This window comes from Sporobolomyces salmoneus (assembly GCF_050403485.1).
Source record: "Sporobolomyces salmoneus JCM6883 DNA, S_salmoneus_JCM6883_v1_ctg42, whole genome shotgun sequence".
NCBI classification, from domain to species: Eukaryota; Fungi; Basidiomycota; class Microbotryomycetes; order Sporidiobolales; family Sporidiobolaceae; genus Sporobolomyces; species Sporobolomyces salmoneus.
Genome location: NW_027481121.1, coordinates 40,051 through 55,367, shown reverse-complemented (window position 1 = coordinate 55,367; position 15,317 = coordinate 40,051). Strand labels below are relative to the sequence as shown.

Here is a 15,317-nt window from a genome sequence, read left to right as displayed (position 1 = left end):
CTCATCAGCCGACCTCTCTCGCACTCCATATCCTAACGAGCTAAATACCAGTACAGGAAGCTTATCGCAATATCGGAGCGAGGGAAAGAGTGACCTCAAAACAAGATGACAGAAGTCTCCTCGCAAGTTCGCGTGAAGGGCCCCTCGAGTCGGCTCGTGACGATTCTCGTGGTAGGAATGCTCGTGACGGGATGCAGTAACAGTAAGTAGACACCCTGAACCGCGAGGCAGAGCGTTCTCTCGTTCTTCGTCCCCCACTTCGTTCTCAGCCGATTGACTCCTTTCAACGTCTTGTTTACTTCTAGGTTTGTGGAGCAAGTACCAAGATATGCAGTGTGTAGGAAACTGCGACTCGCCAGATCCATCTCAGAGGCAGAACTTCGAGCGTGAGTAAACCTTGCAAGTTTCTCGCATTTCGTCTGCAAGCTCACTCCTCGCTCTCTTGACCTCGACAGAACCTGTATGGCAAACAGCAAACATGTTCCTCGGAGAAACCTGTTGTCTGATCGCCTTCAGTCTCATCAACTCTCGCTTGAACCCGTTCCGAAACTCTCAACGGAGGAAAGCTACGATCGCCGCTCGTGAAGCCGCCCTCGCCTCAAACTCTGCTCGACTTGGCACAGAGCCTCTCTCAAGGCCTAACGAGTCGGCATACGCTTTCTCCGACTCCGCGCTCTCGCTCCAACCGGGTCAAGGTCAGGATGTCGAGAACGGATCGCAAAACGTCAAGCGAGATGTCAAGCTTGAAGAGGCGCAAGAAGAGGAGGCGAGAATCAATTGGAAAGATGCAGCGATGTTCTGGGGTCCGGCTTGTTGCGATATCGCTGGAACGACGTGTATGAACGTTGGACTTTTCTTCGTACCGTGAGTTTCAGTCCTTTCTTCTCCGCTTCATTTCAACGCTTCATTTCGATGCTCAAGCTATGTACAATCTCCCTTTGACAGTGTCTCGATCTTCCAAATGCTTCGAGGAGCTCTCGTGTTATGGGTCGGAGTCTTCTCGGTGATCTTCTTGCATCGCAAACTCGACCGAGCGCAATGGACCGCCCTCGGAGTCTGTATGATCGGAGTCGCCGTCGTAGGTAGCTCGAGTCTGATCGGTCCGAAACCCGTCGAAAGTACTTCTGAAGCCGATCCGAGCGTTTCGCCCCTCGTCGGAGTTTTGCTTATCCTCGTCGCTCAACTCTTCAGTGCGTTTCTTCCCTCGACCTTCTCCCTCGTCAAGCTAGAGTCTTACGTGTCAGCTTCATGTAGCCGCAACCCAATTCGTGCTTGAGGAGCGAATCATGGAGCACAACTCTGTCGAACCTCTCCTCGCGGCAGGCTACGAAGGGTTCTTCGGACTTTTGACGACTCTCTCCGGTCTCCTCGCCATCTATCGACTCTACGGGATGACTCAAGCAGGACGAGGAGGTTACTTCGATATGAAGGATGGATGGGAACAGATCGTTGAACATCCGAGAGTTTGGCAAAGTTCGATCGTGATCGCTATCTCGATCGCTCTGTTCAACTTGTGAGTATCTCTTCAGACTTTCACTGGTCTTCCGATGACTGAAGCTGATTCCGTCTCTTTCTCGACGATAACAGCTGCGGTCTCGCCGTAACTCGCAAGTGAGTGCATTTCGAGTCTCTCCTCTCGAATGAACGAGTTGTACTGACGATCCCGCGCTTGCGTCTTGCTACAGCGTCTCTGCGACTGCTCGATCGACAATTGACACCTGTCGTACCCTCGGAATCTGGCTCGTATCTCTCTACCTCGGATGGGAAACGTTCAAATTCCTCCAAGTCATCGGGTCAGTTCTCTCTCTTCCAAAAGACAAAGCTCGTTGATGAACGACGACTGATTAATCAAGCCCGTTTGTAGTTTCGCCCTTCTCGTCTACGGAACGTTCGTTTTCAACTCGATCACTCGCTTCCCGGCCTGGACGAACCTCCACCCCGATCACGAAGTCGTCGTCGTACCCGCCGACTACGCAGACGAAGAAGATTCGCTACTCGGAGCTCGATCAGATGACGACGAGGAGGAGGAGGAGGAAGTCACGTCTTCGTCGGCGAGGCGCGGCGGACCGACGTCGCTGAAGAGGGCTGGAAGCGCGAGCAGAGGAGAACATAGTACGTTGTTAAAGAAGTCGGTTAGAGATAACTGAGCTTGGTCCTCGTCCAGCATTAGTTTTATTTGTACTTGTATGATTTCGCTTCTCCTTCTCTGCCCCAGTCGGTAGTACCTCACCGTGTCTCATATTCTCCCACGTTTGTCGCATTTGTTTTTACATCTTCGTTGTACTCTCTTTCGCGCTCTTGTCTTCTCTTTTCCCTCCCACTCGATGCAATTCATGTTTCTCTCCACCTGAGCTTCGACATTTGCCGAACAAGGTTCAGTGTGTCTTTACGCAGGCTTCGCAGACCGACGAACGAGTGCAGCACCCTGAGATTGTACTCCATCTTCCGCGTTTTCGCAGGCGACAAAGCGCACTGATTCGAGTTCGTGTCAGCGATTATCGACGACTCGACCGCACCACAGGTTCACGAGCTTGCTGGCGCTTGACGTGGTCTCCTGCGTGATCCGACAAGAAACGGGGGGGCGAGCTGCTGACTGCCTATCAGTGACTTCAAAAAGGCTGCGTCCGCCTCTGGTGTCGCTGTCTCGCGGTCACTGGCAGATTGCACGCGGGTCTCTCTCGACCATGTAGCAGGAATGTTGGCCCGACAGAGAAGTTATGGAGGTTTACAACAGGCTCTGCGAGAGACAAGAACGAGCTACAAGAGTCTAACGAACCGAAAAACGCAGCATCGATTCCCCTACGACGCTTTGCGAAAGAACGGATTCTTGCTACTAACGACTAGTGTATTCCCTGCCGCCGTCGTGAATGTCCTCTGAGAATAAAACGAACCTCCCGTTTCTTCCGGTTTCAATGGTTTCGGCGATTTCGCATTTGACGTTTTCGATCCATACGAAGAAGCGCTCCATCGATTCGGTTGCGGAGCGTTGAGACTAGCTTGTTGTCGATGAGGAGGACGATGTGATGCCGAACCGAACGAGGAGGAGGGAGAAGGAGAGATGGGAGACGAAGGATCTTCGAGAACGAATCGAGGCGTGAGGGGGACTTCTTGCGTCGCGAGAGGGAGGTCGGATCGAGGGGATTTGTCGAGTACGAGAGGGGACGGAGGGGACGAAGAGGAGTAGGAGCGAGGAAGAGGAGGGTAAGCGACCGAGTAGGGGAGAGCAGCGAGCTTCTTATCGACCTATCAGAACGCGTGCAACCGTCAGCATCGAGTTGACGGAAGAAAGAGATAGAGACGAAGCTCACCTCGTTTTTACCCAAATCGTTCGCGAACTTTTTCGTATGTTCCCTCCTTCTCTTCTGTTCCCTCTTCCTGAACCACCACACGCCTCCTCCAATAGCGAGTAATACAACTAGAACAATGACCAAGATCAACCACCAAGGTAACTTCCTCTTCCCCTCCTCTTTCTCTTCCGTCTGAGCTCTCGCTTCAACCGTAACGAGTTCCTTCAAACAAACCCCGAACCCTTCAACGACGGTACAATCGTCCCTTTCTACACATTTTCCACCTTTGACTCTGAGTGAATTGCCTCGACAACTCAAACATTCGTCTTTCCCAGATCCGTAACACGTTTCGCAATCACTTGAACAGTCGATACATTTCTGTTTGCCCGAATCCCAGTATTCGTCTCGGGAACAAGCTCCGACGCATTTACCTTGAGCGTTGAGGACGGGTCGGGAAGAGGAGGAGGGACAGGTTAGACAGACGGTCGGATCGGTTGAAGAACAAGTCTCGCAGTCGGGATGACAGGGGAGACAAGCCGAGGTCGTCGAGTTGGAAGTAGAGACGAATAGAGGCGAAGTGTAAGAAGGGGAGAGGAAGTAACCGGTGGGACAGGTCGAGGAAGAAATGCAGGTTCCGTTCAGGAGGAGATGGGAAGAATCGCATGAGGTGCAGTAAGAAGTGAGAGAGGGAGCGCAGGTCGAACAGGTCGAGTCGCAAGCTATCGTCCGAGTAGAGAGTCAGTTCAAGTCAGAAAGAGGAAGAGAATGAAAGTCTGCGCACCCTCGCACGTCGTTCCGTCTTTCGAAGCTGTCGTTCCAACCGGACATTCATCGCTACAATCCCCGTCAACGAGAAAGCTCCCCGGTACACAACTCGAACAAGTCAAATCTTCCCTCGTCGAACTCGTCGAGAACGAGCTAATTCCTCCTTTCGAGCATTGCGCCGGCAAAGCTACGATCAATTTTGAGTCAGTCTCTCTTTACCCCTTCTTCACTTGCGAGTGAGAGAAGGAGAGACTGACCATCGCAAACCTTCTTCTGATTATCGTACACCCATCCAGCGGCCCCTTTCGCTCCATTCGTCAATCTCGAACTTCTCCCATCGCAAACTCCCGTCTTCTCATCCATCGCTACACAAACTCCTTCTAGAAGGACATTCGGTTCCCTACATTCGAGACACCCATCGCTTCCTTCCTTGTAACACGTCTCACACATCGAGTTACACGAGACGCAATCGTTCGAAGAGGAGGAGAAGAAAGTTCGTGAGGGACAAGTGATGAAGGTTCCATTGGAGAGGGCGGTTGTTGCTGTAGTACAGGCGGTAGAGGAGGAGGAGAGGGGTTGAAGACCGGATTGACAGGTTTGACAAGTACCGGAAGGGGAGGAACATTCGGAACAACTTGGATCGCAAGCTGCGAGTCCTTCCATCGATGGTTAGAATGGTTCCACCTCAACGGACCGAGGGAAACTCACCGAGACAGTCTCCTGAGGAGGCGAGGTAATACCCAGGAGAGCACGCGGCACATTGTGTTCCGTTCGAAGCTTTCGTCCAGCCCGCGTTGCATTCACAGTTCGAACTCGTAGAGTTTCCCTCACAAATCCCGTTGATACAGTTACATGAGCCTGTTAGACGATGATAAGTCAGCTCTTGGAGAAAGAGGGAGTGAGAGAGCGGTCGTACTGGGTAAGATTAGCGAGTTTGAAGCGATCGAATCTAGACAGATTCCCGTCCCCGTCAATCCGTCGTCGCACTCTTTGCACCCGACGGGACAGTTCTGACATTCAGGCCCGAAGTGACCCGGTAGACATTCACCTGCAAGCGCTTTCCGATTTCAGCCTCAATAAGGCGGCTGAAAAGGGAGAGAAAACTCACTGCAACTCGAACCGGTCCATCCTGACTGACACATGCAAGTCCCGTTCGTCGAACAAGTACCTCCAGTATTACTGCATCCTCCAGTGCAGCCATTATTGACCAATTCGACTAGGTTCCCTGAGGTCGAGAAGGAGACTCCGAGCGCTCCTAAATCGGGAATCGATTCCCACACTACTAGCTTTTGAGACCCGACAGAAACGACCGCGTACAGTGGCGATGAGTCGGAGGGAGACGTGAGAAGGAGGGAGGAGAATTGAGTCGAGTTTGATGAGGAGGTCGAATTCGATGAGTTTGTAGGAGGATGAAGGATCGGGGTTCCTTCATAGTAAGGCGCAGAGTAGGCCGTAAGACCAGGTAGTACCGACACTGAGAACGTCGATGAAGAAGTGAGAGATCCGGAAGTGGTGAAACCGGGCGAAGAAGACGATACGGTCGATTGTTTCGAGAATGGCGAGAAGGAAGCGTTCGAGAATGAAGTGTTTGCGAGTAATGCTGATGAGGAGGAGAAGGTGTTGGAGGTGTAGGTACCGGGTAAGAGGGTGATCTGTTCAGTGGAAGAGTTGAAGGGAGTTGTAACGACGATTCCAGCTTTGAGGAACGGAGAATCAGCTCGAATAAAGAGAAGTAGGAGACAGAGAGAGAGACGTACCAGCTAGCGAGTTATGTCCTTGTAGACAGTCGGTCGGTGTGCAGACAAGAGGTTCAGTCGTATTCGCTGGATTCGTTTGAGCAGTTGCGATTCTGAGAGAAACGAGCAAGTTGAGAGCGAGATTTATCCGTAACTTCATCGGTCTGAATCGTAGGCGAGTGAGAGTAGAGGAGAGCGAAGCAGAAGCATGTCGATCTCGAGCGAGGAACTGAACACAACCAGAACAAAGGAAACTCGTAGAGAATGGGTCGGAGAATGAGAACAAGGGGAAACTCGAAAGGTGCGTGCGGTACTTCGTACTCAGGAGAGCTGCTTCTTCTGATTGATCGAGTGTGAGTCAAGAGCATCGAGGGATGTAAAGGCAACGAGCGAGTGAATGGTAGAGGAGCAAAAGGCAACCCGACTCGAGCGAATTCGAAGAGGGAAGATCAAAACTCTCCTCCTCTCACCACAACCTTACTATACGCCATGCTTCGATCCGCTATCCGACCTCTTACTCGTACCTTCGCTCCTGCCGTAACAAGGCCCACCTTCTTCCGTACCGTCGTCAGTGAGTTACTCTCCCCTCTCTCTCTCCCCGCTTTCTCCCATCCGATAACATCACTCGCTTCTCCTTGCCTCTCTCTAGCGAAACGATTCACACAAGATCACGAATGGATCTCGCTCGATGATGCGACTGGAACGGGAACGTTTGGAATCACTGATTACGCGCAAAAGAACTTGGGGGATGTCGTATTCGTTGAATTACCTACGGTTGACTCTCAAATCGCTGCTGGAGGTACATCCTTACTCTCTCTTCAGGCAGCTGCGTGAAAGTAGAGCTGATTGAAAGTTGATAAGGGTAGAATCTATCGGCAATGTCGAATCGGTGAAAGCCGTCGGGGAGATTTACGCTCCTGTATCTGGAAAAGTTAAGGAAGTAAACGAGGAATTGGAAACGAGTCCCGAATTGATCAATCAAGATCCCGAAGCTGAAGGTGCGGACGAGTTTTATTCAGTTTGCGGAAATCGAAAACTGACAGGATCCATCTCCGCGCGCGTTGTAGGTTGGTTGGCAAAGATCCAGCTATCGAACCCTGGAGAGTTCGACGCGTTGTTAAATGAACAGGCTTATCAAGCGCTTTGTAAGGGAGAGGATCAATAGACGATCGGATTTTGCGAAATGAAAATAGTATGAGTTTTGATTTTGTGCAAATCTCTCGATTCCTCTGTCAGAGAGGATTGCGTCTCCCCAATCCGACAGTACACGAGGACGCTGCAGGCAGACCAATGTCCTGAAATCAGCAAGGATGACAACCTTGAGTTTTGGCTTAAGCTTGCGAAACACTTCGGCACACTTCAACGTATCTCGCCTCTTCCGGCTGTCCCTCCCGACAACGCCACAGATCGTCACACTTTCGCGAAGCCGTCATACCCCCGAACTCCCCGTTGCCTGCAGCAAGAACACCTCATCATCAAGTTTCCCGCAAACTCTCCATTCTCTCGCTCACCGTCCCAACTGAAGAGCCGTAAGACCATCGAGCAGTATCGTAGCAAGCTCTTGTAGCTGTAGGCACTTCATTCAGACGTCTCCTGAAGCTTTCAATCCTTTTCGGCCGCTAACTCAACATCCTCTCCTCTCTCACTCCCCTCCCTCGCAATAGACGAACTTGAGTCATGGCAAGGTAAGATCAATCCGCCTTACTCTCGTCTCAGACGAGCGTAATTCGGTATGAATCTCATCTATCTTGTTTCGATAGTCTCAAAATCGCCTCGCTTCTCCTCCGAACGCTCAGTAAACCAATCGCTACGAAGATCAAGCAGAGGGCGAAGGATCATGAGGGTTTCAAGACGAGGACGATTGGGATGGCGCAGTTTTTACATAGGGCAGAGTGAGCTCTTACTTTCCTTTCAACTCTCGCATTCTCGATTTCCCTCGAGCGTTCTGGCTGAGCCCTTTTGATTGATAGGATGAACGTAAGCTCTCTCGCTTATTACAGACGAGACTCACGAGAAGGGAGAAGCTGATCTAGGCAGAGGCGTTGGACAGTTGAGGGTTTCGTTACTAGGGGAATCTCCAAAACATGTTCGACCTCTATCTGAATCGCGGGCTATCGAGTCCGGTGCGAACTTCTTATCAGAAGGAGTAAGTCACTCTCTACCTCTTCCGTCTTATCGCTCCAGACGAGCGAGAGAACCGGAGTCGCTCATCTCAGTTTTTCGGTTGCTGCAGTTCCTATTCACAGTCGCCGCAACAATCAGTATGCTCCCTTCCACTCTCTTTTCAATCTCTACATCCCTTCACATCACGCAAAACTGATCCCTCTCTCCCTCCGTGCGATTCAGTCATCGGTGAAACGTATCGTTCCCGACTATCCGAATCGAAACGCCGCGACGCCGTCCGCGACTCTCTCGAATCACACGAATCCGAGATCGAAGAACTTCGAGAACGACTCAAAGACGTTGAAGTTCGGTACGACGACGAACGGAATCGGTCGAATGAGCTCAGCAACATCGTTGAACATGTAGGTTTCCTCATTGCTCTCTACTCAGCTGGAAGTCTCAGCTGAGAAGAGTGGCGACACTACAGGTGGTACAAATTGGATTGAAGGGAGGGTTTGGAGCAGGGGAGAGTCTGAGAGAGGGAAGGGAGAATTGGGAGAGACATTTGAGGATTGCGGAATTGGCGAGAGCGTTTGGGACGAATGGGAGAGTGTTACAAGAAGACGATGAGGAAGGTGATGAGAGGGTCGAGGTGGAAGAGACACCGCAGCGGGTGACGAAGGAGGAGGAAGTACTGCGGATAGAAGGAGAGAAAGAGAAGACGGGTGAGACAGTAACGAAGGAGCAGGATGAACGGATACCTACGGAAAAGGCGCAAGTCGTCGAACCTCCGATAGAAAGCAAGAAGGAGCAGAAAGAAGAACCTTGATTTTGACTCGCAATCGAAAAAGCAAACTCGCATATCATATCTTTCTCTCTTGTTTGCAGAGTCGGGTCTCTCAGATCGATCGAGAGCTTTGACGTGACTCGGAGAATCGATCGAAGAGAAAGAAGATGGGGGAGTAAACAGTTTGCGATGGTTGTTGAAATTTGCGAAAACATGAATACAGAAAAACTTCTTTGCTCTTTTTGGCTCTTTCCCCCCTGCTTCTAATGATACAATACGTTCTACTTCTTCCTCCCCCTACCTCGCCCCTGCGTGGAACCTCCCGATCTATTCATCCTTGAGTTTCTTAGGCGGTGCGATCCAAACATTCGAAACGAATTTGAACGCTTCATCGATCAAGATAACGGGGAACGAGATCGCCACGACGGCTTTCCATTCAGTCCAATTGAGAGGAGTGATCATGAACAAGTTCTAATCGTTCGTTGGCGCTCACCGGTTAGTGCATTTTCCACAGGGGAGAAGGTGAGGGAACCGAAAGAAACGAACCGAGAAGAATGGAACGTAGAGAATCATGAAATGTAAAGCCATTGATAAAGTGATCGCTCCTACTAGATACATATTTTTCCAAGGCGGTAACGAGAGGAGTGATTCATTCTCTGCGAGAGAGTTCAATGCCTGTAGTCGTTTTACACTCCCAATCAGCGAAAGACGTTCAAAGAGCTGATGGGAAGAGAAGAGACTGACGTTGAACATTTCGATCACGACGAGAACTGAGAGAGAAACAGTCGTTGCGCGTTTCGAGAGTTCGTTCGAGAACATTTCGCAACCGATTTGAGGGAACGAGGTTGAACAGGAATGGAAGTGAGTCTATCAATGACGAAACTTGAGTCAGTCTCGAGTGAGATGAAGGAGGTAGTGATGAGACGGGACTCACGAGTTGGTACCAAGAAATTTGGGGACCTTGTTCGTAAAACATGAACCACCAAGCATCTATCCACATCAAAATGACAGATCAACTTCAACTCGGACTCGAAACGGAGAGGAGGAAGAAGCAGAGTGTGAGGTAGGTGACTCACATCCGAAAACGCAAGCGGCACCAACATAAGTTCCAACGACCATGTACCTGAAGAACAACCAACCACTGATCAAAGGTTCTTTCGACGAACGAGGAGGTCGTCGCATGATCGAGTGATCGGGAGGGTTGAATCCGAGAGCTAGAGAAGTGAAAATTAGGGATCAGTCTTGAGAAGAGCGGGAGGGGAAAGGGAGAGAGAACGTACCGGTAGCAGGTAGTCCATCCGTAACGAGGTTGACCCAGAGAAGTTGAACACTTTGAAGCGCCTCAGGCATTCCAAGGAGAACCGTCAAGAAGATACTGTGTTCAGCTCGCAAAAGTATCAGTACACGAGGGATCGTGAGACTGATTCCTTCTCGCGCCTGGACTCACGAAACGACTTCACCAATATTCGAAGAGATGAGGTAACGAATGAATTGTTTCGTGTTTTCGTAAATCGAACGTCCTTCTTCGATCGCTTTCTCGATTGTTGCAAAGTTGTCGTCGGCGAGTACAACGTCCGATGCGAGTTTCGCCACTGATTACAACAACGAGTCAGGTTGAGGTTTCTACGGAGAAGAGAGGAGGGCAGAGGGCTTACCATCGGTTCCGGAACCCATTGCGAGTCCGATATTCGCACGAGCGAGAGCAGGAGCGTCGTTGATACCATCTCCAGTCTATCGGTATTCACAAAATCAGCACATGATCCACACACACGGCTGAGAGAGACGTCGAGAGGTACTGACCATAGCACAAACCAATCCTTGTTCCTGTAACAACTCGACAATCTCCAATTTATGTCCCGGTTCCGTTCTCGAAAACAAACTTGCCCTCATAACCGCCTTCAATTTCTCCTCCTTCGTCAACGCCGAGAATTCCTTCCCCGTATAACTCTTCCCTTGTCCTTCCGCCAAATCCTCATTTTCACCGAAAACTCCAATTTGTCGACAAATCGTTTCCGCCGTATTCTTGTTATCCCCAGTAATTACGACTACTCGAACTCCAGCAGTTTTACATTTCTCGATCGCTCCTCGGACTTCAGGTCTAGGAGGATCCAACATCGCTACCATTCCCGCGAAAATCATCCCTTGTTCGAAATTGACGTATTCGGAAGAAGATTCAGTGTGGTAATGATCCGGGGACGAATTAACGTTATCGAGATAAGCTAATGCGAGAGTTCGTAAACCTTGAGAACCGTAGGATAACAAACGGGAAGAGATTTCTTGTCGTAATTGAGGAGTTAGTTCCCGAGGTCCGGAGGGAGTTTCGACGAATTGACAACGTTCGAGAACGGACTCAGGAGCTCCTTTGACGAAGAGTGCGGCGGTAGATGCTGATCGTTGTTGAACGAGAACGGACATGGATTTTCGATCGCGGGAGAATTCGAACGTGAGGAGACGGGAGAATTCAGAGTCGAGGTGATCGTTGATCGCGGAGACTCGGGAGGAGGCAGAGAGAGAAGAGAGAGATTGGGGGGGGACGGAAGGGTGTCCGAGTTTTTCGACGAGAACTTTCAGGGCGGCTTCGGTAGGTTCTCCGACACAGGCGTAGGAATCGTTATCCTAGACCGGGAGAGAGCGTCAGACTCCGGAAAGCGATCACGGGGGAGGAGAAAGCTTACGGAAGAGTAAGCGATCTTGGCGTCGTTACAAAGGGAAGAGATTTGAGCGAGTCGAGAGATCGAGGAAGTCGAGTGTAATTCGCGGGATTCGAGTTGAGCGCCAGACGACGATCTGTGCGAAGACTGACTCGTTTAGCAGTGCTGAAGACAGCTCGACAAGTGAAAAAACGCACGAGATCGATCCAATTGGAGCATAAGTAGTTCCCTCAACTTTGAACTCTTCCAATCCTCCATCTTTGACAATCGCAAACTACATCCAGCCACATCCAACAACTCAATCAGTACGATCGTTCAACGACTAAAGAGTGAGGAGAGAGAAAAAGGGAGTTGAAAAACTGACTCTAGCGACACTCATTTGATTCGTCGTCAAAGTTCCAGTCTTATCCGAACAAATGACGTTCGTCGAACCGAGGGTTTCGACAGAAGGTAAAGACCTAACGATCGCGTTATTCTTTGCCATCTTCTTCGTTCCTAACGCTAAACAAGTCGTGATCACCGCTGGAAGTCCCTCTGGAATCGCCGCTACTGCTAATGCTACCGCAATCTGTTCGCCAAATCGAGACTCTTCTCAGCTTGGCTCCATCAGAAGGCAAGAGGAGAAGAGCATGATCGAGACGAACCTTGAAGTAATAAATCGCACCTTTAACCCATCCCCCATGACTCGGATCCGTAAAATTCTTGTAATTCACAATCCATACCAACACGCAAATCACCGCGATCACTTTCGCCAATTGTTCCCCAAACTCGTCGACTTTTTGTTTCAAAGGAGTCTTTTCCGAGATTTGGGAGGTTATGGAGGTGTGAATGTTGCCGAGGGCGGTGAGGGATCCGGTCGCTACTACGAGAGCTAGTGCTTTTCCTGAGACGACCGTAGTACCCTACTCTCAATCACACAATGCGTCAGTAGAATGAGAGAGGAGGGAGAAGGAGGGAGAGGGGAACGAACGGAGAATAACATATTCGTCATATCCTGTTTCACTGCATCCTCATCTTTGACCACACTCAACCCTTTACTAACCGAATGAGATTCACCCGTCAACAATGCTTGATCAATCGTGAAACTTGCTGAAGAGATTGAGATGATTCGACAATCGGCAGGGATCTTGTCTCCTACGGCGATGGAAATGATATCTCCTGGTACTAAATCGGCGGCATGAATCTTTGAGATGGATCCTCCTCGTAATACTTTGGCCTCATGGGGAGAGTATTCCATTAGAGCCTGTCAATTGAACGAAAGAGAATCGATCAATTCTGCGAAGAAAGGAAAACGAGTGAATGAAGCCTGACCTCGATAGCTTTCTCCGCGTTCGTTTCTTGTACGACTCCAACCCATGCATTCAAGATCAAGATCGTGAGAATGACGATCGGTTCAACGTAAGCCGTAGCTTTATCTTCCCCTTCTTCCAAATAAGCCAACACCAACGAAATCGCCGCCGAACCTAACAGGATCAACACTAATTGATCCTTGAATTGTTCGAGGATGAGTTTCCATAATGGTTCAGAGGCTTCTTCAGGGAGAACTACGCGTCAAGAAGAGAGAGGTTGAGAGGTTACGACGTGTCGACTTTCGAAAAGGACGAGAGAAGAGGTGAAAGGACGTACCATTCTTTCCGTACTTGTCGGTATGGGAACGAACTTGATCGAGGGTTAAACCGGTAGATGGGGAGACTTGAAATGTATCGAAAAGGGATTCGGGAGTTTGAGTATGAGGATGAGGCGGAAGGAGCGCTTTGATCGGCCCGGACATCTTCGTACTTGCGTGTAGCTTCGGGAGTGTTCTCTGGCAGTAAAGGCGAGTAAAAGAAAGTCGAAAAGAGAGTGGGAGAACGGAGAGAGAGAGAGTTCGTCGCGGAAACTTCTCGAAATCCTTGGGTTCGGCTTCCCATTCACTCACTCCCATTCGAACCGTATTCGAGGATGTTTGGAGCGTTCAGACAATCACCCATAACCTCCGTCGGGCTTCTATGGTACGTTCCCCCCTCTCTTCTCTTTCCCTCTCTTTCAATCTTGATCAACTCATCTCTCTCTCCCTTTCTCTCACTCTGTACGCCTATGTAGGAAGATGCCTTACCGCCTCTCGAAAACCCGCAAGTTCCGCCAACGCCTCCGACTCAAATCGGTCGATTCCGTTCTCTCTCTCCTCTCCTCCTCTTCCCCTCTACCTACCGCTTCTCTCGTACGTCTCCCTCTCTGCCCCTTCTCCCTCCTCGTGTTCCTCTTCCTTACTGACCGAGAGAGAGTGATGTGATTAGGTGAAAGCTTTATCTTTACCAAGTGAGGAGGAAATGAGACCTAAAGATAAATATACGACGTTTTCGAGGAAGGAGAAAGGGTATAGGAAGGGGATTCATAAAGTACCCCAGTGGACAAAGGTTACGAGTAGGACCAATCCACAGGGCTTCTAGAGAACCCAGAGGGAGACGAGACGGTGTTATTTATGTTTGTAATTTTCTTCGCATTCTTTCTACGATTCATCTGTTCGCTCTCAAGCGAAGCGAGGAGAGAGAACAAAAGGCCTCAGCGACGTCTGCACTAGGGAGCGTTTCAAATCCCGTCCTCACGGCTCTCACGTTCCCCGAATGAAGTCGATGCTCGAAGAGAATGAACTGGTTTTTCGCATCAGATTAGAATAATACCACCTTCATTTTCCCTTCCCTCAACCTCTCCATAACCTTCCCACATCCCAACAGTTTGAACAAATCTCCTCTCGCATCTGGTAGATCCATGAGACTTCTCTTTTTCGCGTCGAGGTGAGTCGTATCGAGAATCAAATGCGAAAGATGCGTCAACTTCAACGAGTCTACATGCGAACAACAAGGATGTCAGTCAACTGGTAGAAAAGTAGAGGGGAAAGGGAGACAGGAGGAGGGAGAAGAGAGACAGGAGGACGTACCGGTTTCATTAAGGAGTTTTTCAATCCTATTAGGAGTTCCGACCGCGATCCCAACGTACGTCTTCTGTAAATACTCCGCATGTTCATTCAATTTGAAATGCTACTCCCTCATCCTTCATTCGTCAGCTTCAACCGACCGCGTACAGCTGAAAGAGAAAGGAGAAAACGAACCTTTGCGAATAATTTCCCAACATCAATCACGTTCCCATCCTTCTGTTTCGTTCGGAACGTTTTCACTTGCCTACATAAGTCTGCGACTCGAAGGGCAGCACCGGAGAGGACGATTATACGAGGTGAACCGTGTGCTTTCGGGAGTTTTGCGAGGGTTGTACACGCAGTTGGGAGAGCTGGAGAATCGCAACTCGCGGTCAGTGGAGCGACAAGGAGGGAAGGGGAGAGGAGGAGAACGGACCAGCTTTCATGAATTCTAATAAATCGTCTCGGGTCGTAACGGTTGAAGTATCTTGAATCATACTTTCTGTTTTCGATCCCTCCCTTCACCCTTCGTCAGCTTCTCGTGCCTAACTGAGTGTGAAGAACGGAGAGAACAACGCACGATTCAATCTCATCTCGTCCAACTCTAGTCCAGAGAGAGTAGGTAACGCTTTCTTTTGTTTCTCGCTCAATCGATCCAACGCAACTTCAAGTGGTAATAACGCCGTATCATCTTTCGTCGTTTCGTCTAATCCTAACTCTTCCAATTTCGCTTTCTTCTTCGACTTGGATTTATCTTTCTTTGCTTTCTTTGAAGAAGAGGTTGAAGTGGAAGTTGAGGGAGGAATCTCTTCATTTTCAGAACCGGAAGCGGTAGTTCTAGCCGATCGTTTCTTCGAACCTGCTGCTGGAAGTTGCTCGTCGTCGGGTGAGAGGTATCCTTCTACGGTATCGTCGTCGTTGTCTGCTGGTCCATCAGAGAGGTATTGATCATCGAGCAACAAATTATCTTCTAAATCGTCTCCTCCTGGAGTTGCCTTGACCGGTTCCTCCTTCTTGCTCTCTGTGTGGGAGGTTTTAGTCTTTTTCGTTGGTCGAGGTACCATTTTCGAATCGTCGTGAGTGAGGTGAGTGAAA

The 15,317-nt window shown here is 49.8% G+C and overlaps 7 protein-coding genes across 7 annotated transcripts; 4 read left to right on the top strand and 3 right to left on the bottom strand.

Annotated features, from left to right (window-relative positions):
* Positions 1-105: 105 nt before the first annotated feature.
* On the top strand, positions 106-2,147 carry JCM6883_001116 (uncharacterized protein; the record flags this gene model as incomplete). Its single annotated transcript, XM_076633653.1, has 8 exons — positions 106-202; positions 306-386; positions 456-864; positions 946-1,190; positions 1,255-1,513; positions 1,588-1,611; positions 1,686-1,793; positions 1,865-2,147. 8 exons carry the CDS (start codon positions 106-108, stop codon positions 2,145-2,147), a joined length of 1,506 nt encoding a protein of 501 aa, XP_076486347.1.
* A 652-nt stretch (positions 2,148-2,799) lies between these two features.
* On the bottom strand, positions 2,800-5,948 carry JCM6883_001115 (uncharacterized protein; the record flags this gene model as incomplete). Its single annotated transcript, XM_076633652.1, has 8 exons — positions 2,800-3,243; positions 3,309-4,006; positions 4,069-4,239; positions 4,310-4,699; positions 4,761-4,910; positions 4,969-5,100; positions 5,161-5,748; positions 5,810-5,948. 8 exons carry the CDS (start codon positions 5,946-5,948, stop codon positions 2,800-2,802), a joined length of 2,712 nt encoding a protein of 903 aa, XP_076486346.1.
* A 329-nt stretch (positions 5,949-6,277) lies between these two features.
* Positions 6,278-6,953, top strand: GCV3 (glycine decarboxylase subunit H; the record flags this gene model as incomplete). The annotated part of the gene is made up of 4 exons (XM_076633651.1): positions 6,278-6,359; positions 6,438-6,587; positions 6,655-6,786; positions 6,856-6,953. 4 exons carry the CDS (start codon positions 6,278-6,280, stop codon positions 6,951-6,953), a joined length of 462 nt encoding a protein of 153 aa, XP_076486345.1.
* A 512-nt stretch (positions 6,954-7,465) lies between these two features.
* JCM6883_001113 (uncharacterized protein) lies at positions 7,466-8,720 on the top strand (the record flags this gene model as incomplete). Its single annotated transcript, XM_076633650.1, has 7 exons — positions 7,466-7,473; positions 7,549-7,680; positions 7,759-7,765; positions 7,839-7,934; positions 8,022-8,049; positions 8,135-8,313; positions 8,379-8,720. The coding sequence occupies 7 exons, from the start codon at positions 7,466-7,468 to the stop codon at positions 8,718-8,720; spliced, it is 792 nt and encodes a 263-aa protein (XP_076486344.1).
* Positions 8,721-9,005: 285 nt separating this feature from the next.
* Positions 9,006-13,100, bottom strand: JCM6883_001112 (calcium-transporting ATPase; the record flags this gene model as incomplete). Its single annotated transcript, XM_076633649.1, has 16 exons — positions 9,006-9,149; positions 9,225-9,353; positions 9,423-9,545; positions 9,613-9,668; positions 9,755-9,892; positions 9,959-10,053; positions 10,126-10,270; positions 10,334-10,409; positions 10,479-11,294; positions 11,354-11,465; positions 11,527-11,603; positions 11,694-11,897; positions 11,974-12,231; positions 12,300-12,572; positions 12,641-12,873; positions 12,956-13,100. The coding sequence occupies 16 exons, from the start codon at positions 13,098-13,100 to the stop codon at positions 9,006-9,008; spliced, it is 3,024 nt and encodes a 1,007-aa protein (XP_076486343.1).
* Positions 13,101-13,270: 170 nt separating this feature from the next.
* Positions 13,271-13,758, top strand: MRPL31 (mitochondrial 54S ribosomal protein mL60 MRPL31; the record flags this gene model as incomplete). The annotated part of the gene is made up of 3 exons (XM_076633648.1): positions 13,271-13,320; positions 13,412-13,529; positions 13,606-13,758. 3 exons carry the CDS (start codon positions 13,271-13,273, stop codon positions 13,756-13,758), a joined length of 321 nt encoding a protein of 106 aa, XP_076486342.1.
* A 219-nt stretch (positions 13,759-13,977) lies between these two features.
* On the bottom strand, positions 13,978-15,286 carry JCM6883_001110 (uncharacterized protein; the record flags this gene model as incomplete). The annotated part of the gene is made up of 5 exons (XM_076633647.1): positions 13,978-14,153; positions 14,247-14,346; positions 14,418-14,593; positions 14,659-14,724; positions 14,803-15,286. 5 exons carry the CDS (start codon positions 15,284-15,286, stop codon positions 13,978-13,980), a joined length of 1,002 nt encoding a protein of 333 aa, XP_076486341.1.
* Between the last annotated feature and the right edge of the window lie 31 nt (positions 15,287-15,317).